This window comes from Sapajus apella, unplaced genomic scaffold, assembly GCF_009761245.1.
Source record: "Sapajus apella isolate SASKATOON/1434 unplaced genomic scaffold, GSC_monkey_1.0 scaffold1, whole genome shotgun sequence".
In the NCBI taxonomy this organism is placed as follows: domain Eukaryota; kingdom Metazoa; phylum Chordata; class Mammalia; order Primates; family Cebidae; genus Sapajus; species Sapajus apella.
This window is the reverse complement of record NW_022436941.1, coordinates 59949989-59976333: the sequence shown is the minus strand read 5'-3', so window position 1 is coordinate 59976333 and position 26345 is coordinate 59949989. Positions and strand designations below refer to the sequence as shown.

Here is a 26345-nt window from a genome sequence, read left to right as displayed (position 1 = left end):
GGCCAACATGGTAAAACACTGTCTCTACTAAAAATACAAAAATTATCTGGGTGTGGTGGTGCGTGCCTGTAATTCCAGCTACTCAGGAGGCTGAGGCAGGAGAATCACTTGAACCTGGGAGGCGGAGGTTGCAGTGAGCCGAGATCGTACCACTGCATTCCAGCCTGGTGACAGAGTGAGACTCCATCTCAAAAAAAAAAAAAAGAAAGATGTTTCCAACTTTTGTAATGAAAATGAAGAAAAGTGGGGAAAAAGATAAACAAAATTTGAAGTAGAAAAAAGGGATATTTTCTCTTTCTTAAAGACAGATAAATGCTTAGGAATTCCCATTTTTCCTCCATTACCATGTTTTCTAGAATGTCTATATAGAGCTAACCTTCCATTTTCTTAAAGTTGCTGTAAGCATCACCAGTTTCCAGGGTTAACACATACATGTCCAATGTTAAAACTCAGAACTCACCTGTAGTCTCAGCACTTTGGGAGGCCAAGGCAGTGACTTGATCAGGCCCTCACTTGAGGTCACTGATCACTTGAGGTCAGGAATTCAAGACCAGCCTGGCTAACACGGCAAAACCTGTCTCTACTAAAAATACAAAAATTAGCCAGGCATGGTGGTGCATGCATGTAGTCCCAGCTACTCGGGAGACCGAGGCACGAGAATCGCTTGATTCTGGGAGGTGGAGGTTTCAGTAAGCAGGGATCATGCCACTGCACTCCAGCCTGGGCAACAGAGTAAGGCTCCTTTTCAAACAAACAAACACGAATAGTACTTAACTCTTAAGACTTCGCTTCCAAAATCCCTAAGCCAATGGGCCACTCACTTGAACCAGTTGGTGACAGTCATCATCACATAGAGGGAAGCCAGAAAGAACACGAAGTGGAAGTAGGAGTAGATGTAGACGGTGCCTTTCTTCTCGTCATAAATGACCCGCGGCCCCTTCTTCCCCGGCTGCTGCTCTTCAGTGTCTGTGAAGCACAGAGGAAGCCCAGGCTCAGTGAGTGAACATGTGTTTAGCATTCAGCAAAGCCATGCTCACTAATTCCACAGGGCTTTCAGTAGAAAAGATGCCAGATGGCCATCTGTACCTTCTGCAACTTCAATCTGTGCCCCAAGTACAAAACCTCCACCCGACCCTAGCAACTTCCAAAACAGGATGAGTTACCTAATGCCACATGTATTTTTATTTATTTATTTATTTTTGAGATGGAGTTTCGCTCTTTTTGCCCAGACTGGAGTGCAGCGGTGCAATCTCAGCTCATTGCAACCTCTGCCTCCCAGGTTCAAGCGATTCTCCTGCCTCAGCCTCCTGAGAGGCTAGGATTACAGGCACCACACCTAGCTAATTTTATAGTTTTTCTTTTAGTAGAGACAGGGTTTCACCATGTTGGCCAGGCTGGTCTTGAACTCCTGACTTCAGGTGATCCACCAGCCTTGACCTCCCAAAGTGCTGGGATTACAGGTGTGAGCCACAGTGCCCAACCTGCCACATATAGTTTAACAGAAACAGAACCCTTACAGATGTAAAACTTGCTATAAGCTTACCAGAAAGGGAGAGAGAACAAAACAAAGTTCTCAAGTCTTTGGAATCCTCCAATCCAAGAAGGAAAGTAAGGTGAAGAAATGAAATGGCCCCAAAATAAGGTGTCAGGATCTCTTGGCGTTTTCCATATCATTCCTTTTTTAAAAATGTGCTTTCTGGCCGGGTGCAGTGGCTTGCACCTGTAATCCCAGCACTTTGGGAGGCTGAGGCAGGCGAATCACGAGGTCAGGAGATCAAGACCATCCTGGCTAACACAGTGAAACCCCATCTCTACTAAAAATACAAAAAATTAGGTGAGTGTGGTGGTAGGCACCTGTAATCCCAGCTACTCTGGAGGCCAAGGCAGGAGAATTGCTTGAATCTGGAAGGCAGAGGTTGCAGTGAGCCAAGATCACATCACTGCACTCCAGCCTGGGATACAGAGTGAGACTCCATCTCAAAAACAAAAAAAAAAAAAAAAAAGTGCTTTCTGACTCTCCAAATCTCACTGTATAATTTAACTTACATATAAACCAAAATGTAGACTGATTCTTCCTACCAGAATACCAACACAAAACTCAGCTATCCTTCGGGAAGAATGTGAAAACTATACAAGCAGTAAATCAGCTTTAGAATAACAATTTCCCCTTACTAATCAAGTTACTTGTGTCTGAACCCAAATGACTACAGATTAGAGCTATAGGTCTGCAGTGCCACACAGATGCAAAGAATAAAAGTGCTGTGCTTACCCTCTCCACCAGGACTGAAGCAAAAACAACAGCGAGCTATCTGTGAAAGCAAAAGCAACAGTCAGGTGGCTTGTGTTCTATTTCTAGTCTACCTTAGTAGGGCAGCAGGGGCCAAACCTGCTCTTATTTGAACCACCTCCCTGATCCTGAATCGCATGTATCCCTTCAAGAGATTTGGATTGTTCTTTCCCAGGTGTGCTGGGTGCTGGTGACAGGAAACACCATGGAAGATATGCCACCGAGATCCCCATCCAGGGTCTTGGTGCTGGCTCTTGCTATCATGAATGCTGGCAGAGAACCTCTAGACGTCAGCTCTTTTACCCTTTCCGGGTGACCGCCATGGAATGGCTGATCACAGCAGGGGTAAAAGCCATGTCATTTTGGCCCGTGGGGTTAGGAAGGCTCTGTCCAGCTGCACTGTCCTTCACTTCACCCTCTGCCTAATTTTGCCTCCTTCCCCTTCTCCCTCCACATGTGCTGATCCTTAATAACTACCCCATGCAACAAACTGCCTCAGCCTCTGCTTCTGGAGAATTCAACGTGAAACACAATGAACATGAAAAGAGCCCCACTCTCCTGGTGCTCCCCTCTCGTGCTTTGCTTTCAATGTTATTTCATTAAATCCTCTTTGACCTTTGTATTGGGATTACTATTATCCTGTTTACAGCGGAGGAAACTCAGGTCAGGCAGGTTAACTTGCCAAAGTCACCAAACTAGCTTAGTGACAGAGCTGGGACAGACGAATATCGGATGGGGACTCCAAGCTCCATGATTCACAGGAGGTGACACGTGGTGTCTAGGAGCTTGGTGACGCTGGTGGAACCTGAAATAGTAAAGCGAAGGAATTTGGAAGCAGCCTACCCATGTTTCCTATCCAAATCAAGCTGCTGCACCGGCCATGGACAGGGATGCAGGGAATGCTTCCCTTTGAAGCATCTTTGGTAACTTGCAAACTTTTTATATCATTATTTCTTATCTACTCAAAGCAATAAACTTAATTTTTGAATCAGGTCAGGTGTAGTCCCAGCTATTCGAAAAGCTGAGGGAGGAAAATTGCCTAACTCCATGAGTTTGAGGCCGCAGCGAGCTATGATCCCACCACGGCACTCCAACCTGGGTGACAGAGACCCTGTCTCAAAAAAAAAAAAAAAGAAAGAAAAAGAAAAAAGAAAGTACATGACTTCAGGAGTCTGGTAAACAAAGCGCTAAGACAGCCTGGGAAGCGCACGGCCCTTAACACTTTGTGGTTGAAGATATTTCAACTATAAAGAACAGACAACCAGGGATGAGAATATGAGCACTTACCTTTCATTCCATTTGTACATCAAGGCCAAGCCCTTGTTTCCCTGATTGGCAAGGAAACCTTTAACAGAGGCATTAGCCTTAACAGGAGCCTGGATTAAGTGGCATGGTCTAAAAACCATGAATTCATTCAGTGGGCCCAAGACACGGTATGCTGAGGTCTTAGTTCTTTTGAAGCTCAAGTTACCCCAAGAAACTACGAACTCTCACTTTCAAAGCCGTATCCTGTGAAATGTGATGCAGGAGAGCAAAACAACATCCATCCTGCATGCTCTCCAGTTCACAAGAAAACACTAGGACATTTTTCCTTGGACTGAGAAGAAAAACATCCTGTCTTAAATCCTAACTTGGAGACTTGCTGTTCTTTGAGCTTAAACTCTGTACACAATAGGGACATTGAAACCATAACCACACAACCTCAGCAGGTGGTCACCTAGTCAGTGGTGAGAACAAACGCCCCTTCTACAGACCATTCTCTTCTGTATAATAGGCAGTAAACTACTCAAACTCAGCACAGTTTTCTCCTTTAGGCAACAGAAAGAGTTGGTGACTGATGCTGGCAGACTGACAACCCTTCATAATGGCTCACTATCTTCAGGTCAGGTGCAAGAGAGACCATCCCCAGAGAGCCAGCTGCACAGTAAAGTGTCCATATGTGGGCAAACCCAAGGGCTTTTCCCATCCATGGAAAGCTATTAGAATGCAGGCAGTGGCTGGATGCCAGCTGCCCGCAGTCAGCAGCAAGGACCAGGGGTCAGCAGCTGAGCTCCTGGGCAGCAGGGGTCAAGATCACAGGCTCTGGGGCCAGAGTGCACAGTTTACATTCTAGCTAATCAAAACCTGTGAAGATTAAATGACTTAACTCTTCTGATTTTCCCCTCTATAAAATGGAGGTAATAGCATGCCACTGGGTTTTTATGAGGATTAAGTGACAGTGCCTGGGACATAGCAAGTGCTATAAGTCTCAGCCATCCTTTGAACCCTTGGTTCTTTTCATTCTGGGGTCACAGCTGAGTCTTGCCATGGCTGCCTTCATCTGATTAGGACTTTCTGATGTTGGTAGATGTTCCATTAAGAGCCCCAAGAAGACTTTTGCACAGTTAAGAAAATAACATTTTGTTGACTGACAGGCACCTGCTGAACACCTTGTGGCTCTGGATGTGCAGGCAACCAATGCATGCATTATTCATGACACTCTACCTGAAAAAATGCCCACCTGATGAAACTGACATTCAGTTAAATGAGTTAATGTATCTACCACGTTCAAGAGTGTCAGGTGGAGCAGATACAGTTCCTTCCGTTTCCTCTCTCCTTCCTTCCAAACAGCTATTACATAATCTCACAGCCACACTGTGTATGGAGGGCACAGACAAGTATGAAACAGATGGATGGATCAGAAGTTAAAATAAAACCCACCCACACTCCACGAAGGCAAGGGGGGAGAGCAGCGTGCAGCCTGATAAGATTCCCCGAGCTTCTGGGTGGGAGTGGGCTGCAGGATGCCACACAAGAGGTCAGTTTTCTTACAGAAAATCAAGAACTGACTGATTCATTTTAATTTCATAGTATACAAAGGAAAGCACTGGTTTTTCTATACAAAAATCTTCTTTCCTGAGCAGAAAAACAGGATCATGGAATGCAGACTGCTAAAGACACAAACACAAAAGGCCCTCCTGAGAAATGGATCTTTTGAGATGAAGCTTGGCAGGAAAAGGAAATGAACTTACTTCCAGCTCAGGAGCTGCATATCGCCCCTGCAGAGCATCGGAACTCGATCTCGTGGTTGATGTCAAACTAAGAAACAAACAAAAAAGTCAGCTAGGTGCATTAACATGTTACAACACATGGAATGAATGGAAAGCCGGCTGCCCATGTCTGATGAGAGCCTCACTGTCACCTACCGTTCAGGTGACTTAAAGCAGTCTATTTTAATATCCCACCTTATTCCAAAATTGTCTGATTCTATAGTTAATATCATTTTACACGGATTACATTAGATCATTTTACACAAAGAAGAAGTTTGTAGGTAGTAGTAAGATATTTTGGTTGTCAGTATTGCTTTTTGACTCTCCTCCCTCAAATGCTAGAATAATTTTGTAATTTCACTTTATCTTTCCCTCCCTTTGACTAGTCTTGCTTAGAGGGGATCAAAAGCAATAAGCCCAGAGATGCCAACAGAAATGGAGGACATGAAAGGAAAGGTTGCAGTTATTAACTGTGATAGCCTATGGCAGAACAAGGCTTGCTGTTTGGAAATTTAACAGAGCAGCAGTCGGTGTAATAAAAAATTCTGCCTCTTTCCCCAGACCTAGAAAGGTAAAATGTTAGAAATTTTGCCTTGCATGGGGTAAAATAATTTATTTTTTCTGAAAATAAAAACACACCAGAAGTGGTGGCTCATGCCTGTCATACTTTGCAAGCAAGGGGCTGGAGGATCACCTGAGTGAGGCCAGGAGTTTGAGAACGGCCTGGGCAACACAGCAAGACCTTGTCTCTACTAAACAGAAACACAGAACATTCTTTTTTTTGAGATGGAGTTTTGCTCTTGTTGCCCAGGCTGGAGTGCAATGGCGCCATCTCCGCCTCCTAGGTTCAAGCAATTCTCCTGCCTCAGCCTCCCAAGTGTAGCTGGGACTGTAAGCACGTACCACCACACCCAGCTAATTTTTTGTATTTTTAGTAGAGACGAGGTTTCACCATGTTGGCCAGACTGGTCTCGAACTCTTACCTTGAAAACACAGAACATTTTTAAGCAAATAGAAATGTATTCAATACTTAGGGTTCCAGCTAACTTTAGAGATTCATTTAGCAAATATTTACTGAAGGCCCACTATGTATCAGGCCCTATTCTAGGCACTGGGGACTTAGTGACACAGGCAACAATCCTGCCAGCATGTAGCTTCTGAGCTGGCCTAGACATGGGCAGGGTGTGTTGGTGCTCAAGAGGCTGGTCTGCTCGTGGACAGGCAGGGACAAACACGCATCTCAATCCAGCGAACCCCATGGGGCAACACTGCCTCCTCTGCACAGTCTCATCCTCTTTCCCACGGAGAGAAGAGATCAGCGAGACAGAGATAAACAATAAAAAGCTTTCCTCACACAGAGGCCCACTGAGATCCAAGCTCACTGCTTCTCTTGTGGTCCACTCAAGTACAACAGCATCGCTTTCATTTCTGCTTTGAGCTGATGGATGCTAATCCAGGCCCACGCCACTCCACCTCCTGACTGTGTGCCTGGTCAGAGGGAGATGGAAACATCTCCCAGTGACTGTGCACCTAAGGAACACACACCTGATCCTACCTTTAAGAGTGGCCCAGCTGGGGAGGGTGGCTCATACCCGTAATCTCAGCACTTTCGGAGGCTGTCGCAGGCAGATCGCTTGAGCCCAGGAGTTTGAGACCAGCTTGGGCAACATTGCAAAACCCCGTCTTTACAGAAAATACAAAAATTAGCCAGGTGTGGCAGCACATGCCTGCAGTCCCAGCTATCTGGGAGGCTGAAGTAGGAGAATCGATTGAGCCTGGGAGGTTGCAGTGAGCATAATCACATACCACTGCACTTCAGCCTGGGTGACAGAGACCCTGTCTTAAAAAAAAAAAAAAAAAAAGAATGGCCTTTATTCTGTGCATGCATGCAAGTTTTGATTTAGTACAGTATTTCATTTCCACAGGGGAAAATACAAGTTTTTAATTTTAAGAAGAGATCAGTATCTAAAATTTTCATTTGAAAGGTAACATTCATTATTTAAGAGACTCGCAATAGGCCAGGTGCAGTGGTTCACGCCTGTAATCCCAGCACTTTGGGAGGCCGAGGCGGGTGGATCCCTTGAGGTCAGGAGTTCCAGCCTGGCCAATATGACGAAAACTTGTCTCTACTAAAAAAAAACACAAAAATTAGCTGGGCGTGGTGGCAGTCACCTGTAATCCCAGCTACTCAGGTGGTTGAGGCAGGAAAATCGTTTGACACCTGGGAAGCAGAGGTTGCAGTGAGCTAAGATCACACTACTGTACTCCAGCCTAAGCAAGAAAGCGAGACTCTTGTCTCAAAAGAAAAAAAAAAAAAAGACTCAGAATAAATATTCTACTTTAAATACTTTGGATTAACATAATTTCCAGAAAAACAAAGCTCTTGATTTGGGCTCCTTTGCCACTTCACCGTCAGAGAGACCTCATGTGGGGAAGGTTTTGTTTTAACTTCTAAAACTAACAGCATTCAGAGCATCATTAATGCCATGTGACTTCTACAAGTAGATGTTATCCTACATTAAGAACTTTATTCAGCTGTGGGCGTAGTGGCTCATGTCTTTAATCCCAGCACTTTGGGAGGCCAAGGCGGGCAGATCACCTGAGGTTAGGAGTTTGAGGCCAGCCTGGCCAACATGGTGAAACCCCATCTCTACTAAAAATACAAAAATTAGCTGAGCATGGTGGCGGGCGCCTGTCGTCCTAGCTACTCAGGAGGCTGAGACAGGAGAATCGCTTGAACCCAGGAAGCGGAGGCTGTAGTCCAGCCTGGGTAACAGAGCAAGACTCTGTTTCTCAAAAAAAAAAAAAAAGATCTTTATATCTTTATTCAGTTGTAGCCTTTCCCCATAAAACACTCTTCTTGGAATTATCAAGAACGGTTGTTTTTATAAGCTCTTAAAGCCCAGGAAATGTTTATTGTCTGCATTCATGCTATTAAAAAGACCACTGTTGGGTGAGCATAGCACAAATTGCTATAAAACAATCCCTGGGGTTCCCTATAAACCTCTCCTCTTCCTGGGCTAAGATAGGTGTGGGCTAAGATAGTATTTCCCGTGGGGATAGAGGGAGACTGCCAGCACTGGGCTGAGACGATGCTTTACTGTACGGAGAATGTCTAACGCACCACAGTGTGTTTACTGTCTCTGCCCGGTGCTGCCCCACCCCACCCCAAAATGCCAGTGGTGGTCTGCAGTCATGGTGACAGCCAAAAAAAAAAAAAAAAAGCCATCCACCGTTTCCCTGCAGAACCACGACAGTGGCCAGAACCCCTTCCACACTGGCAGAAGAATACACAATGAAGGGGCCCCTCAACACTGGCACTGCAGATGCCTTTTCAAGCTGGCTAAAGTCCACTAGACCACAGAAAATATCTAAATGCGTCCAAACGTTCCTGGAGATCACACATTCTGTTCCCTGACAAATGTACAGGGCAGGTCCTTGACGGATCCCACCTATTCCCAGCCTTTGTGTGATGATGAAGCTTAGTCATGCTCCCCTGTGCTATAGAACCCAAAAGAGACCCAAGCTCTCTGTGAATCTGGGGCACGAGGTGGAAGATTTCTAACTTGAAAATTTCTAGCTGTCGAGTCAGCCTGGAACAGAATTCCCAAAATGAAAAGACAAATTTCCCCCTCCTTCCTGCCCCCTACCCTTAAAGTAGCAGGCCCAGAACGTGCAAAAGAATAAATACCCTTCCTTGACTTCCCAACTTTTCTTAATGTAAACCAATCCCCTTGCCAGTGCTATCACACCAACCTGTATCTGCAAACTTTCCCACTTCAAACTAGGAAGTTGTATGACGTTGAATAAAGATTCTTACATTTTCCAGTTTTATATTTAAAAAGATATTCTCAAAGATGGTTCAATATTAAGAACTATATTTTTTCTCTTAAACACAAATAAAAGTGGAATGGCCAGGAAACTTTATAGTGCAAATGCCTTGTAGTAGTACGATTAGGCAGGTTCCAGCTTGCCTTCTCCCTCAGGGGACATTGCTTCAAACCATCTCAGGAAAAAGAGCCGGAGAAAGACTATCCACCAGTCTCCCTAAATACTTCTGCAAAGCAGCCTCAAGGAAAGGCTGCCCAAAATTGGGATTAGAGAGCTGCAAATACAGGCTCCAAGCATCCTTACATGTACAATAAGGAGACTGACCTAATCAACTCCAGGATCCTGTCCAGGCTGATAGCTGAAGGCAACAGAGTAACAACTTCCATCAAAATCCAGGGACCAAGGAGGGAATTAAGAAATAGTTTCTGGAGGTCAGGGCTTGTCACAGCAAAGTTCCAGACTAAAGGGGCATAGAGGGGTGGGCGTATGGAAAGAGCCGTCAGAAAGCCAGGCACCATGGTTGTGCCTGTAGTCCCAGCTATTTGGGAGGCTGAAGCACAAGGATTCCTTGAACACAGGGGTTTACCCAGCCTGGGTAACACAGTGGAAGATTGCCTTAAAAAAGAGCTTTTCTATTTAAAAAAATAAAAAGAGGCATCAGGGAACTCTCACAAGTGGACCAAGGTGAAGGCTTACATGGGGTCCAAGCTGATGCTCTTTCACAGTAATGATTCCTGTGTGCAATGGAAGAAGGCTCTGGAGAAAAGGCGGCCCCAGGCAGAAAGGCAGGGAGTAGGTTTGGGTTGAGCCCTTCTTCTGAGCTGAGAATGCAAACATTAAAACATACTCCTAGTGAGTCCCCCAGATGCAACAGTCAGGACAGATACCTCAAAAGAACCAAGTGTTTGGTGGTGGGGGGGGGGGTGCTGGGGGACTCTGGAGGGGAAAGGAAAGAGAGGAGCTGGGGAGCTTTCCAGCCTTCTATAACTTTACAGAAGAGTGGACCCCAGGTGACCTTGCGGCCTTCTCCTTTTAACCTACATACTATCTAAAGTCTCTGGCTTCCTACAATTTCTGTCAAGAATCCTAGATATTCCTGCAATTATGCTCAAATGACAGACGATGTGGCCTTTTTGTAACATCCTCCAACCTTTCATTCCTCTGAGTCAGGAAGGAAAACAAACTCTTCAGAAGCCAGATCTGAAAAAACCCTAGTTAAGGTGACTCCCACCCGTACAGCATTCCTTTTATTCCCAGGCCCTCCTAAGCCTGAATTCAGTGTTCTTAAAGCTGACCCCTGCAGGAGCTGTAGTGGACAACTACAGCAAATATCAGTCACACAGACCCCAGGGGCATTTACTCCTAGGAGGCACGAACTGCCCAGCTCAGGGTGTGGTCTCTTGCCTACTGATTACAGAAGTATCCCACAGAGCAGACTGGTCATCCTAATATCTGCTTTGTAGGAGCTGCTTTTTATATGTTCTCATCCCACCAGGCACTGCAGTATTGTGATTTAACTACAAGCATTCAATAACAGTTTGTTGCTGGCATTAGACAGATTTTTTTTTTTTTAAGTAGCTATCAACTTTGAAAACAGACATCTTTTGGGAATATCAGACTAGCCCCTGCCAATCTCCACTATGGTGCCTCAATCCTATCAGAGACAACATTTATTTATCAACTCTCACTCAAGGGCTGACTGAGGGGTAACTAAGAAGTAATTCTTTAAAACTGCTAGAAATCCTGAGAAAATATGATAGGGGGAAAATTCGATGTTGTGAGATATCCTATGTGTGGTAACCCTATACAGAAGGCTGAGAACTTTTGCCACCTTTTCCATTGAAGGGTTTATAGCAAATCCAAACTCTACTTTATCTAAAGGGGATTTTTTTTTTTTTTTTTTGAGATAAGAGTTTTGCTCTTGTTGCCCAGGCTGGAGTGCAATGCCATGATCTCAGCTCACTATAGTGAGTTCAAGCAATTCTCCAGCCTCAGTCTCCTGAGTAGTTGGGATTACAGGGGTATACCACCACACCCAGCTAATTTTTGTATTTTTAGTAGAGACGGGGTTTCACCAGGTTGGCCAGGCTGGCCTTGAACTCTTGACCTCAGGTGATTCGTCCACCTTGGCCTCTCAAAGTGCTGTGATTACAGGCATGAGCCACCGTGCCCAGCTAGGGCAATTTTTTTTCATTCATATACTACTAGGTACCCAGTAACCCCAAAAAACATGATTTTATCTTGTCAAATATCTTAATAGTTTTTTATTTATTTATTTTTTTCTTTTTAAGAGATAGGGTCTCACTCTGTTGCTTAGGCTAGAGTGGAGCTACCCCCAGCTCACTGCAGCCTTAGACACCTGGGTTCAAGCGATCCTCCCATCTCAGCCTCTCAAGTAGCTGGAACCACAGACACACTACCATGTCTAATTTTTTTTTTGGTAGAGACAGGGTCTCACTATGTCATCCAGGCTGGTCTCGAACTCCTGGGCTCAAGTGATCCTCCTGCCTCAGCCTCCCAAAGTGCTGGGATTACAGGTGTAAGCCACTGTACCACCCAGCCTGCTTCCTATATGGTAGCTACTCAGTGAACAACTTATGGAATAAAATCTAAAGGCCAGAAAGAAGTCACCACAGTCCATTCTGCAACAAGGAGCCTGTCAGCATGTCACACACAGATGGAGAATGAATGTATGTAACCATCAACTTAACACCCACCTGCAAAACAACAAGCATGTTATGGCTTGATGCATGACCCTGAGCAAACAGACTCTAAAAGGTCTGTGTCCCTGTTGGTCCCTTTCTAATAGTAGAAGCTATTAAATGAAGTAAGAGAAAATGTCAACATGCTCACAGAGACATTGTATTTATACAAGCTATCACCACCAGTAGTGTTTAGTTTCAGCAAAGAGGAAGATTACAATGTGCCTATGACTTAATTCAACTAAATTGAAATTTTATACTGAAACATTAACAAAACATAAACACCTAAGTAAGGGCTAAATGTGAAAAGGTTACTGTCAAAGGGAAACTTAGTTATCAGTGAAACATACACCCAGACTAATCATTTCTGTCCTTGACTGTTTTCCCTGTAGCCATCTTTTAAACCTTTTATGGTGGGAATAACCCCCACCATAAGCGTCTGAAACACAGTCCACTCAGATATCAACCTACTTTCGGAAAAGCTGCCTTGCCTACTGAACAACAGCATTGTGGGTTTTAGCAGAGAAGAGAAGGACCATTCCTTGTCTGCACACAAGGACCATGCATGCAGCACTTAGTACTCTCCATCAACAGCAGAACAAAGCTATTTCCTTTGGATGAGAAAGCTGCCAGGATAGGCTGGGCACGGTGGCTCACGCCTGTAATCCCAGCACTTTGGGAGGCCAGGGTGGGCAGATTACATGAGGTCGGGAATTTGAGACCAGCCTGACCAACATGGAGAAACCTTGTCTCTACCAAAAATACAAAATTAGCCTGGCATGGTGATGCATGCCTGTAATCCCAGGTCCTCAGGAGGCTGAGGCAAAAGAATCGCTTGAACCCAGGAGGCAGAGGTTGAGTCAGGTGGAGATCACACCATTGCACTCCAGCCTGGTCAACAAGAGTGAAACTGCATCTCAAAACAGGGCCGGGCACAGTGGCTCAAGCCTGTAATCCCAGCACTTTGGGAGGCCAGCGCAGGCTGATCACAAGGTCAGGAGTTCAAGACCAGCTTGGCCAATATGGTGAAACCCCATCTCTACTAAAAATACAAAAATTAGCCAGACATGGTGATGCATGCCTGTAGTCCCAACTACTTGGGAGGCTGAGGCAAAAGAATCGCTTGAACCCAGGAGGCAGAGGTTGCAATGAGCCAAGATCGGGCCACTATACTCCAGCCTGGGCAAGAGGGAGGGAGGGAGGGAGGCAGGCAGGCAGGCAGGCAGGCAGGCTAGCTACTAGGACATTCTGGCATATTCTATCTCTTTCTCACTGTGTGCTCCCCTGCCCTCCAGTAAGGGTGTAGCAAACTACTATTCAAGCATCTTAGGCAATGGTGCTGCGACATACCATATATTTGCCTTCTTTATCCCAAATAAAAACAAGTAAGGTAAACCAAGTTCAAATATTTAGAGTTCATGCTCTTCACCTTTTCACTTGTGGCTGTTTTCCCCTTTCCTCAAATGGTGTTTATTTTTGCAGCCTCACAGCTACTGAAAGTTATTTTGATTCTTTTCCTGGAATTTCAAAGTCTATAAAAATGGCCTTGAGTAACTCCCAAGACTTACCATGAATACAAGATACATCCGATTAAGAGGCCGGTCCCCAGTATAGTCACCAAGTTTTCATCTTTGTACAGGTCTTGACCAAAGTTAGGCACACAGATTGTAATATTTTTCCCATGCTCATCTAGAACTTGTAAAGAAAAAACAAAGTCATCACAGTCAAACAGAAAGCCCATTTGCAACTCGCAGAAGCACTCATTTTGGGAAAATTCAGAGAGCTGTGGTGTACCTCCTTAGAACAGGGAACACGTATCACTGGAAACTACTCTACAGGCTGTTTCCATGCAGACTGGTTTTCTGCTATTTCAAAGAACCATTCTCCTACAACAGCACACACTTGGAACAAGACTCTCAGATTCCAACTCAGTGCTATGGGGCTCAAACAGATCCAGGGCCTATGGAGAGAGTCTTGCTCGTTTTCAGTACTATTCAAACAATAGTAATGTGACATGGTAATAGCCCCATAAACCGCATACCTCAACCATACCTTGGCTTTCCATTGAAACTGCTCTCTATAGCCCTAATGTGACAGGCAAGCAGTCCAAACCAATGTCATTTTGGCCCCTGCGCCATTTTAAGACTTGTAGAAAGTAACTAAGGTCTGTAATTTCCATCCTACTCAGACAATGTGTAAACTAATGCTTATCGTGACTTCTGTGAACCACTTAAGTAACAATCGGAATGTCCAAAGTCCCCTGGCCCTCAGAATGTGCAAGGCCCCTCGCCCCCACCCCCACCCAGGAGGTGGTTTACGGGCATAAAAGCTCTTGACACCCCCCTTTTGGGGCCACAGGTTAGAGAGACGAGAGTCCTCCGTGGCCGCCAGCAAAGACCCTGTAATTTGGCCAAGTCTTTGTCTCAGTGGTGATTTCGCGCTCGCTCAGTTACAACAGTAAGAAGACAAGTCAGGTGCATTTTTCAGTTGAAGGGGCAGTAGCCCCTAAAGAGAGGTAGGGTGCAGATACCAAGGAGTGCTGAGGCTAATCAACAGCCAACAATAGCTCCTAACCCAGGTGAGCAGTTATTTTGCTCTATGTGATATGATAATCATGTTATCTTTCTGTGTATATCTTTCTGTGTATAACTCTGGATCTCTTTTTAAATGTGAGAGGTGGGATATTATAAAATACATATTTGGTCTTCATCCGCATTTACTTGCATACAACTCCTAAAATCCTTGAAATCTCCAAAGTGGTGTATTTTTGTATGTTAATGATTGACTAACGGTTGGCAGCCCCTAGGGAGCTTCAGGATGAGGGCTGGTCACCAGAAAGACCAAGGTAGGATTAGAGGGTTTGGACTTTCAGACCCACTCTCTAAACTCCAGGAATGGGAGGAATGGTAGTTGATCACCGAGGGCCAATGGTTTAATCACTTAATCAAACATGCCTATGCAATGAAGTCTCCATAAACGGCCCAAAAGGAAATGGTTCAGAGAGCTTCCTGAGAGCTGGATGCTTACAGGAAGGTGAACAAGAACCTCTTCCATATGATAGGAAGCCAGCCACCCCAACTCCATGGTGACAGAAGCTGGGGACCCTTCCAGATCTTGCCTTATATATCTTTTCACCTGCCCGTTTATTTGTATTCTTTAAAATACCCTTTGTAATAAATCAGTAAAGTATTTCCTGAGTTCTGTAAGCCACTCCATCAAATTAAATCGCCCCAAAGAAGGGGTAACTGTGGGAGCCCCAACTTGAAGCCTGTTGGTCAGAAGTTCTGGAGGGCCGGACTTGTGACCAGTGGGAATGGTAGGGCTGTTCGGTGGAACTAAGCCTTCAACCTGCGGGATCTGACCTCACCTCCAGGTAGAGCATCCGAACTGGAGGATACCCAACTGATGTCCACTGAGGAATTTACTGCCTGCTTGCTGGTGGGGAGAAATCTCCACATATTTTAGTGTCACAGAAACCTTCTGTGTTGAGTGTCGTAGTGTGAAAGCAGAGGAAAAACTGAGTTATTCCAAACACTACCTAACAAAGATTCCTATAATGTTAACCGGCAGCGGTAATTTGCCTTTTACCTAACATGAAGTCTTCCACTTGGAATATCCAACCTAGGTCTGACTGCCAACTTTGCCACGAAAGCAAGTAACTTAAAATAATACTCTAGAAACCACTTATAAACGTGCATATTTTAAGTGTTTTAAATTAGACTAAAATTATAACTGGTATTTGTACTTGAAACAGTAAACAGAACTGTGTACGCTGTGCTTTAAGGAATCTTTTATCATTTGTATAAATTTATGGGGTAACTTTTTTACATGGCTAGATTATATAGTGGTGAAGTCTTGGCTTTTAGTGTATCTATCACCCAAATAACGCATATTGTACCCATTAAGTAATTTCTCACCATCCCCTCCCTCCTTCCTATGTCTATCATTCCATACTCATATCCATGTGTACACATTATTTAGCTCCCACTTAAAAGTGAGAACATGCAAGTATTTGTCTTTCTGTGTCTGCTTGTTTCACTTAAGATAATGGCCTCCAGTTCCATCCATGTTGCTGCCAAAGACAGGATTTCATTCTTTTTTATGGCTGAATAGTATTCGTGTGTGTGTGTGTGTGTGTGTGTGTGTGTGTGTGTGTGTGTGTGTGACATTTTCTTTATCTAATCATCTACTGATGGACACTTAGGGTGATTCCCTATCTTTGCTATTGTGAACAGTGCTGTGATAAACACAGAGGTGCAGCTATCTTTTTGACATAATGATTTATTTTCCTTTTCATAGGTACCCAGCAGTAGGACAGCTGGACCAAATGGTAGCTCCGTTTTTACCTCTCTGAGAAATCTCCAGTTTCCCATAGAGGCTATGCTAATTTACATTCTCATCAACGGTGTAAGTGTTCCTGTGTCTCCACATCCTTGCCAACATCTGTTACTTTTTGTCTTTTTAATAATAGCCATTCTGACTGGTGTGAAATGGTGTCTTGTTGTGGTTTTAATTTGCATTTCTCTGATGATTAGCAATGTTGAGGGTTCTTTTTCATATGCCTGTTGGCCATTTATATGTCTTCTTTAGAAAAAAAATGACTATTCATGTCCTTTGACCACTTTTTTTAAATTGTACTTTAGGTTCTAGGGTACATGTGCAGATCATGCAGGAATGTTACATAGGTACATACATGGCAAGGTGGTTTGCTGCCTCCATACCCCCATCATCTATACCTGGCATTTCTACCGTTATCCCTCCCCACCCTCCTCACCCACTGCTGTCCCTCCACTAGCTCCCCACCCCTCAACAGACCCCAGTGTGTGATGTTCCCCTCCCTGTGTCCACGGGTTCTCATTGTTCAACACCCACTTATGAGTGAGAACATGCAGTGTTTGGTTTTCTGTTCTTGTGTCAGTTTGCTGAGAATCATGGTTTCCAGATTCATCCATGTCCCTACAAAGGACACGAATTCATCATTTTTTATGGCTGCATAGTATTCCATGGTGTGTATGTGGCACATTTTCTTTGTCCAGTCTACCACTGATGGACATTTGGGTTGGTTCCAGGTCTTTGCTATTGTAAATGGTGCCACAATGAACATACGTGTGCATGTATCTCTATAATAGAACAATTTATAGTCCTTTGGGTATATACCCAGTAATGGGATTGCTGGGTCAAATGCAATTTCTATTTCTAGATCCTTGAGGAATTGCCACACCCAGATTGACCACTTTTTACCATATTGGCCAGGATGATCTCGATCTCTTGACCTCATGATCCACCTGCCTAGGCCTCCCAAAGTGCCGGGATTACAGGCGTGAGCCACCGTGCCTGGCCTTGACCACTTTTTAATGGGATTATTTGCTGGTTTTTTGTTGTTGAATTGAGTTTCATGTAAATTCTGCATATTGCTCCCCTATCAGACACTGTTTGCAAGTATTTTCTCTGATTCTGCAGGTTGTCTCCTCACTCTGTTGATTATTTCTTTTGCTGTGCAGAAGCTGCTTAGGTTAATACAGGTCCATTAGTCTGGTTTTGTTTTTGTTGTCTGTGCTTTTGAGGTTTCAGTCATGCATTCTTTGCCTACAGCAATGTCCAGAAGGGTTTTCCTAGGTTTTCTTCTAGTATTTTTATAGTTGCAGGCCTTACATGTAAGTCTTTAACCTACCTTGTGTTGATTTTTGTATGTGATGAGAGACATGGGTTCAATAGGGGTTCAGTTTTATTCTTTAGCATATAGAAATCCAAATTTTTCAGGACCACTTATTGAAAAGGATATCCTTTCCTCACTGTTGTATTTTTGTCATGAACAGATGGCCATAAATATGTGGTTTTACTTTTGGGTTCTCTATTCTGTTCCATGGATCTATTCTTATACAAATACCATGCTGTTTTGCTTACTGTACTTTGTAGCATAATTTGAAGTCAGGATTCCTCCAACTTTGAAGTATGATTCCTCCAAGCTTTGCTCTTTTTGCTTAGAATTGCTTTAGCTATTCTGGCTCTGTTGTCTCCATACATATTTTAGAATTGTTTATTCTTTTTCTGTGAAAAATATCATTGGTATTTTGATAGGGATAGCACTGAATCTGTAAGACTGCTTTAGGCAATATGGTCATTTTAATAATATCGATTATTGTGATCCATGAGCAGGGGATGTCTTTCCATTTGCTTGCATACCCCTCCCCTCTTTGTTTTTGAGACATGGTCTTGCTCTGTCGCCCAGTCTGGAGTACAGTGGCCTGATCATAGCTTACTGTAACCTCAAACTCCTGGGCTCAGGTGATCCTTCCACCTCAACCCCATAAATAGCTAGAACTACAGGTGCATGCCACCACACCCAGCTAATTTGTAAATTTTTTGTAGAGACGGGGTTTTGCTATGTTGCTCAGGCTGGTCTCAAATTCCTGGCCTCAAGCCATCCTCCCACCTTGGCCTCCCGAAGTACTAGGACCACAGGCATGTGCCACTACACATGGCCCCTCCCTTTCATTTTTTTCATCAGTGTTTTGTAGTTTTCATTGTAAAGATCTTTTACCTCCTTCGTTAAATTTATTCCTAGTTATTTTACTTTTTGTAGCTACTGTAAATGGGACTGCCTTCTTGATTTGGTTCTCCACTAGATGATTATTAGTATATAGAAACACGACTAATTTTTTTTTCTGAGGCAGAGTCTTGCTGTCACCAAGGCTGAGTACAATGGCATGATCTCGGCTCACTGCAACCTCCGCCTCCTGGGTTCAAGTGATTCTCCTGTCTCGGCCTCCTAGTTGGGATTACAGACATGGGCACCACCATACCTGGCTAATTTTTGTAATTTTGAGAGATGAGGTCTCACCATGTTGGCCAAGCTGATCTCGAACTTCTGACCTCAAATGATCCACTCATCTTGCCCTCCCAAAGTGCTGGGATTATAGGCATGAGCCAATGCACTCAGCCAAAACACTACTCAATTTTTGTATGTTGATTTTGTATACTGCATTATTACTGAATTCATTACTCAATCTAAGCATGTTTTGGTGGAACCTTTCAGGTTTTCTAGCTATAGAATCAAATCATCAACAAACAAGACAATTTGACTTCCTGTTTTCCAATTTGGATGCCTTTTATTTCTTCATCTTGCCTGACTGCCCTGACTAGGACTTCTAGTACTATGGTGACTAAGCGTGGTGAAAGCAGGCACCCTTGTCTTGGTCCAGTTCTCAAAAGGAATGTTTCCCATTTTCCCCCACTCAGTATGATGTTGGCTGTGGGTCTGTCATATATGACCTTTATTATTTTAAGCTGTATTCTTTCTATTTACTATTTTAAGTTAAATTCCTAGTTTATTGAGGTTTTTTTTTTTTTACCATGAAGAGATGCAGAGTTTTAACAAATGCTTTTTCAGCATCTATTGAAATGAGCATATGGTTTTTATCCTTAATTCTGTTTATGTAATATGTAACACATAATGTATCATATTTATTGATTTGCATATGTTGAACCAATCTTGCATCTATGGTATAACACCCACTTGATCATGGTGTTACTATCTTTCGATGTACTACTGCATTCTGTTTGCTAGTATTTTGTTGAAGATTTTGCTATCTATGTTCATCAGAGGTATTGGTCTGTAATTTTCTTTTTTCTTGTGTCCTTGTCTGCTTTTGGTTATCAGGGTGATACTGGCCTTGTATAATGAGTCAGGGAGAATTCTCTCCTCTTCCATTTTTTGGCACAATTTCAGGAGGACTGGTATTCATTCTCCCTTTTATGTTTGGTAGGATTTGGCTATGACTCCATCTGGTCCTGGGTTTTTTCTTACTGGAAGATTTTTTTAAATCACTGATTCAATATCACTACTCAGTATTGGCCTGTTTAGGATTTCTATTCCTTCTTGCTTTCCAGAAATGTATCCACTTCCTTTAGGTTTTCTAGTTTGTTAAGTATACGGTTGTTCATAATAGTCTGTAATGATCTTTTGTGCTTTTGTGGCATTATTGTGATTTTTTTCCTTTTTCATTTCTCATTTTGTTGATTTGATCCTCTCTCTTCTTGGTTAGCCTAGGACCTTATCACTTTTGTTTATCTTTTCAACAAACCAACTTTTGTTTTGTTTTGTTGATCCTCTGTATTTTTCTCACAGGGGTTTGTTTCGGGGTGGGAAGGGCAGTCTTCATTTCATTTAGTTCCCGATGGCTTTTTTTTTTTTTTTGGAGACAAAGTCCCTCTCTGTTGCCCTGGGTAGAGTACAGTTGTGCAATCAGAGCTTATAGCTCACTGCAGCCTCAAACTCTGGGGCTCCAGTGACCCTCCCACCTCAGCTTTCAGAGTAGTTGGGACTACAGACATGCGCCACTATGCCTGGTTAATTTTTTGTATTTTTTGTAGAGACAAGGTTTTGTCATGTTGCCCAGGCTGGTCTCAAACTCCTGGGCTCCAGAGATCTGCCTGCCTCAGCCTCCCAAAGTGCTGGGATTACAGGCATGAGCCACCTCACGCAGCCCTGATCTTTGTAATTTTTTTTTTTTATTTTTGAGACAGAGTCTTGCTCTGTTGCCAGGCTGGAGTGCAGTGGTGTGATTTTGGCTCACTCTTAGCCACCAACTCCCCGGTTCAAGCGATTGTCCTGTCTCAGCCTCCTGAGTAGCTGAGGAGGGATTACAGGCATGTGCTACCATGCCCAGCTAAGTTTTGTGTTTTTAATAGAGACAGGGTTTCACCATGTTGGCCAGGATGGTTGATCTCTTGACCTCATGATCTACCTGCCTTGGCCTCCCAAGGTGCTGGGATTACAGGTGTGAGCCACCGTGCCTGGCCAATCTTTGTTATTTCTTTTGTTCTGCTAGCTATAGAATCATATAATCAACAAACAAGACAATTGGTTGGTTTGGGTTTGGATTCTTCTTGCTTTTCTAGTTCCAGGTACAACGTTACACTGTTAATTTGTGATCTTTCTGCTTTTCTGATGTAGGCACTTAATGCTATAAACTTCCCTGTGTATGCTGTGGTTTCGCGAATCTTTATTCTTGGGCTAATTTTTAAAAAGAGCATTTGGAAATTTAAAATAACTTTTTTTTTTTTTGGTAGAAATTCTATGTTGCCAAGGCTGGTCTCGGCTCCTGGCCTGAAACAGTCTTCCTGCCTCAGCCTCTCAAGGTGCCTAGATTACAGGCATGAGCGCTCAGCCTTTTTTTCTGTTTTTAAGGGATACCTGCCATTTAAAAAATGTTGTAAATAAAAATCCCATTAAGTTAAAACCAGAAATTAATACATAAACAGTCATAAAAGAAGGCCTTAAAGAGACTAAATTTAAGTAAACTTACAGAGTCAAGATAGAGTATTAAAAATAATATAAAATAAAATCCAGGACAGGCAATACTTACTGTTAAGACCTCCACTTAACATTACTTTTCACTATCAATAGCGATAAGGCCAAGCCCATATATAGTATGTATATATGCTAACACCTTCAAAATTATCATTGCACTAGCTTTCCAAATTTAAAAGAGGAAATAACTTCAATTTTCTTAGAGACTACATTTATTTGACTTACATAAGCTCAAATATACCCAATCATATATTTATATATGCTCATGTGTATGTATGTATGTATGTGCGTGTATTTACATTTATATATCACAAAAGTAACAGAGAGGTAAGCAAGTTTCTGCAAGTTACTTAAGTGGCAGGATCAGTCTATAAACCAGGCAGTCCGACTTCAAAGTTCACGCTCTAATCACTATATTCTGTTGTCTCTGTAAATAAATGTCATTTAAGACGAGTGGTCCGAGGTCACATAGCCAGTAAATCATGGATCTGGGCTCAGATCCTGCTCCCCGCACTCCACTCCCCCACGTTCTTTCCACTCTCTCTGTTCCACTACTACAGTCAGGAAAAAAAAAAGAAATAACCAACTAAATTAAGAGGTTATTTAGGCCTAAAAGCAAACTCCACAGCCAAACCTTTGCTCCTGTCTGTGCCACACACCAGGAAGAATCGAAAAAGGGAATTTTCCTCTTCATAGCTCAAAGACTTTTTTTCATGAAAAAGTCTAGATCATCTCTCTACTGTGATTTAGTACATTTCTAATATTTATTTTTATTTCTTAAAGTAATTTTTGTGGATAGCAGGTGTATGTATTTAAGGGGTACACAAGATGTTTTAATACAGGCATGAAATACGTAACAATAACATCATGAAAAATGGAGTATCCATCCCATCATGCATTTATCCTTTGCATTACAAACAATCCAATTATACTCTTTCAGTTATTTTTAAATGTACAATTAAATTTGACTATAGTTATCCTGTTGTGCTATCAAATACTAGGTCTTATTCATTCTTTTTAATTTTTTTTTGGTACCTATTAACCGTCCCAACCTCCTCCCAAACCTCCCCTGAACCTCTCTCAGCCTCTGGTAACCATCCTCATGCTCTCTATCTCCATGGCCTCTCCCACATGTAAACAATAGCTCATTCCTCCATGAATGAAAATACGCTGCAAACACTAGCCCCCTAACAGGCTGGCTTACCTACTTCTGCAGGTTTGCTGGACAGAGCTGAGAAGGTGAGGTAGGTGACATAGCAGCTTATGACCCCTGATTGTAGGAGCCCCGAGTGTGGCTGTCCTGAAAAATGACAAGAGACAGACAGACAACAGGTTTTAATTTGAAGAAAAAGAAAACATATGCCTAAAAAAAAAAAAACCCGACAGTCCCCATGACAGTCCTCAAACTTGAGCATCTACCTTTAAAAGAAAGAAAAGAGAAAAAAAAGTAATATGTTTCTCAGATAAAACCAAAAAGATAGTAAGGGGGAGACAGCTATACACTGAGTTGAACATTGCTATTTTAAAGATGTCAGGTTCTGCCAAGTTCTCTACCAATATTTTATCAAGCCTATGGCTATACTTAAATATACTAGCTAGTCTCCGTGGGTTTATAACATTAGTTCTTAAATCACAAGATCAGAAACAAAATTACCATCATTGTCGATAAAGCCACATAGCTTTGTTGGGGAGGGAAGTAAGTGAGAAACCAGGTTTGACGGGATGTATTCTGGATCCTACAAGGTCATCACATGCTACGGACTATGACAGGATAAAAAGCTCTTACCTGTCAATGGACAAAAAGCTTTTGGGAACAGAATACAAGTACCGCTCTTGGCTAAAGAGGAAGACTATGGGGCTCAGCATTCATTGGGAGAAGGGCTTTAAGGTTATCTTTATTTTTAACTTTTATTTTAGGTTTGGGGGTATACGTGCAAGTTTGTTGTAAAGATAAACTTGTCACGGCAGTGTGTCATACAGATTATTTTGTCACCCAGGTATTAAGCCTAGTGCCCATTAGTTATCTTTCTTGATCCTCTCCTTCCTCCCACCCTCCACCCTCTGACAGGCCCCAATGTATGTTGTTCTCCTCTATGTATCCATATGTTCTCATTTAGCTCCCACTTTTAAGCAAGAACATGTGGTATTTGGTTTTCTGTTCCTTTGTTAGTTTGCTAAGGATAATGGCCTCCAGGCTCCATCCACATTCCTGCAAAGGACATAATCTCTTCCCTTTCTATGGCTACATAGTATTCCATAGTGTATATGTACCACATTTTCTTTATTCAGTCTACCACTGATGGGCATTTAGGTTGATTCCATGTCTTTGCTATTGTGAATAGTGTTGCAATGAACATACGTGTGCCTGTGTCTTTATAAGAGAAACATTTATACTCCTTTGGGTATACAGCCAGTAATGAGATTGCTGGGCCTAATGAAAGTTCTGTTTTTAGGTCTTGAGGAATTGCCACACTGCTTTCCATTATGGTTGAACTAATTTACACTCCCACCAACAGTGTATAAGTGTCCCTTTTTCTCTGAAACTTCACAAGCCATTAGTTATTTTTTTGAAAGTGATAATATTTCAAGTAAACTAAGGGTCCAGATCCTTCAGAGTAACCAGGATGTGATAAGGGATCGCTCTCTCTTTTTTTTTTCCTCTGCAAAATTTTTGACCACTTACCAATATAAAAGGATGCAGTTTTACTCAGTCTTCCCTTTGGTCAAATTTGTTTCCAAAATTATCATTATTAAATTCTAATTATCAATAAAGGTATAAAATAGACCCTGTTATAATGTTGCTCTTTGGCATGGGAATAAGATTTTCCTTAGCACTTAATGATATTAAACCAAATATTTCAAAATGTTACTCCTATTTCAAAAGGTAGGATTTAACCCAAAGATGTTAATCTGAATATCATATTGTTCTGGGAACTCTTAACTGATCAATTAAAGGGACTAGAGAATAATACTCTCAATTTCAATAACGAACTTCAAATTTTTAGCAGAGAAAAATTATTTGCTACTACTAGTTGCCCCCCTTTTTGTTTTTTGAGACAAAGTCTCACTCTGTCACCCAAGCTGGAGTGCAATGGTGCGATCTCTGCTCACTGCAACCTCCACCTCCCAGGTTCTCCTGCCTCAGCCTCCCGAGTAGCTGGGACTACAGACGTGCACCACCACAATTGGCTAATATTTTTTGGCATTTTTAGTAGAGACGGGGTTTCACCATGTTGGCCAGGCTGCTCTTGAACTCCTGAACTCAAACGATCCGCCTACCTCGGCCTCCCAAAGTGCTGGGATTACAGGCATGAACCACCGTGCCTGGCCACTAGTTGCCTTTTAAAGCATTATTTTAGAAAGGATTCAAGGGGGCTGTAAATTTATTGGCTACCTTTTCCTACCTAGAACCTGAATGTCATGTGCATTGTCATCACATGTAGGGTCCGATGCCCACAGAAAACATCAGACCAGGGACATCTCACTCTGTAAGCCCAAAGACACTATCCTGGTTTAAGAAATCAAGAGTAGTTTATAAATGACAATTCACACTTATACTTCATAAAGCACTTTCAAATCCCACTGTCCCTTCCAGCTTTGAAACGACCATGAGCAGGGACAGGCTCACATGTTTCCACTGACTTCACTGAGGAAGAACATGGGTCTGAGGAAGGTTAGCACATAGGCCAGCCCACACTGTCCACAGCCTTGAGTGAAGGATGGCCCCAGATTTTTAATAAAGAAAATAAAAAAAATTTTAATTAATATTTATATAAACTACAAAGCACTTGAATCTTTTCATTTAGGTTTTTTTTTTTTTTTTTAAACAGAGTCTCGCTCTTGTTGCCCAGGCTGGAGTACAGTGGTGCAATCTCGGCTCACTGCAACTTCCGCCTCCCGAGCTCAAGCGATTCTCCTGCCTCAGCCTCCCAAGTAGCTGGGATTACAGGTGCCCGCCACCATGCCTGGCTAATTCAACTTTTACACAGAGTTGTAAAACTTCCGCGGCGCTCTCATTCAACTTTTAGACAGAGACTGTAGGCAAGCTCATAAACAACTGAGCTTGATATACACAGAAGGCATTTCGTGTTTAAACGATTCTTGTGGTACATTATTTAGCAAAGGTGTTATCCTCCTATTCACTGACTTCGTTAAGTTCAGGTCTTTCTAACATGAGAAATGCTTGGCTATCACAGCTCGAGTGTGAGATATGAAGAGACCGGAGTCCCACCTTGCCTACTATTGACATATCCACAGTAAGTTAAGGAATACACTAGTTTCCAAAAAGAGAAAAAAACAACCCACTGGCTTTGCTCAAAGACACTTAGGAAACATATAAATAAGGAAGAATGGAAAAAAACATGCTTACGATTTTGGACACAGGGCGAGATGGCTACCAATGAAATAAGCAGGCACAGGCCTCCGTTCACTCCCAGCAGAATTTTGTTCTCCATGCAGCCATCTTTCTGTGTGTAAAACACTGCCATCGAAACCAAGCCTCCAGTGGCAACAGAATACATGATGAGCGTCACCAGGGCCAGCGAGGCGTACCAGAGCTTGTTACTGGCCGTGCCTGCTGTCCTGTTTCTCCGGGAAGTAGGTAAGAGGGAAGGAAGAGAGGACAAGTCAATGAAGCCCACCATTCTCTGATCACATTCACCATCCCTCAGGCAGTGACTAATGCCATCAGGCCACAGGCACTGCCACCCAGCTGCCCAGAAGACACATTGTTTTAGCAGGGATTATGCTCTATCAATGCTAGAAGGTTCTGGTAAATATGGAAACTTCTTGGCTCAAGCTTAGAATTTTCTCTCAACACTGAGAGAATTCCCCTTTCTGCCACAAATGTATTCATCAATTAAAATGAATAATGTCAACCCAAATGAGAGACTAAGGCAAGAGTCTCAGTCAGTCGAGGTTTACTGAGCCAGAGGTCTGAGGGCACACCCAAAAACACACAAGTCACAGAATCCTTTGTGGACAGTGGTCCTAAGGAGGTTGCAGAAGGCTCAGGTTTACCCATTTATTTAAAGGGGAAAAGGCATGCATGAAAAGGCGGGCAGGTGGTGAGACAAACCTGACATTCTCCTGAGATTTTAATTTGCGCCCAATAAACTCTGCTATACAAGAGATATGATAAACATTTTAAAAGGGAGTGAAGGAAGAGTTAATTATGTAGTGTC

The 26345-nt window shown here is 42.9% G+C and overlaps 1 protein-coding gene across 2 annotated transcripts in view; it reads right to left on the bottom strand.

Annotated features, from left to right (window-relative positions):
- The window catches only part of SERINC5 (serine incorporator 5), a 129998-nt gene that overhangs the window by 1839 nt on the left and 101814 nt on the right, over positions 1 to 26345 (bottom strand). For both annotated transcript variants that reach the window (XM_032277285.1, XM_032277287.1), the window contains 6 exons: positions 25532 to 25743; positions 22367 to 22462; positions 13418 to 13544; positions 5299 to 5365; positions 2270 to 2309; positions 822 to 966 (listed from right to left, as the gene is read on the bottom strand). In XM_032277285.1, the coding sequence (XP_032133176.1) occupies positions 822 to 966; positions 2270 to 2309; positions 5299 to 5365; positions 13418 to 13544; positions 22367 to 22462; positions 25532 to 25743 (687 nt within the window). The remainder of the gene's footprint in view (positions 1 to 821; positions 967 to 2269; positions 2310 to 5298; positions 5366 to 13417; positions 13545 to 22366; positions 22463 to 25531; positions 25744 to 26345) is intronic.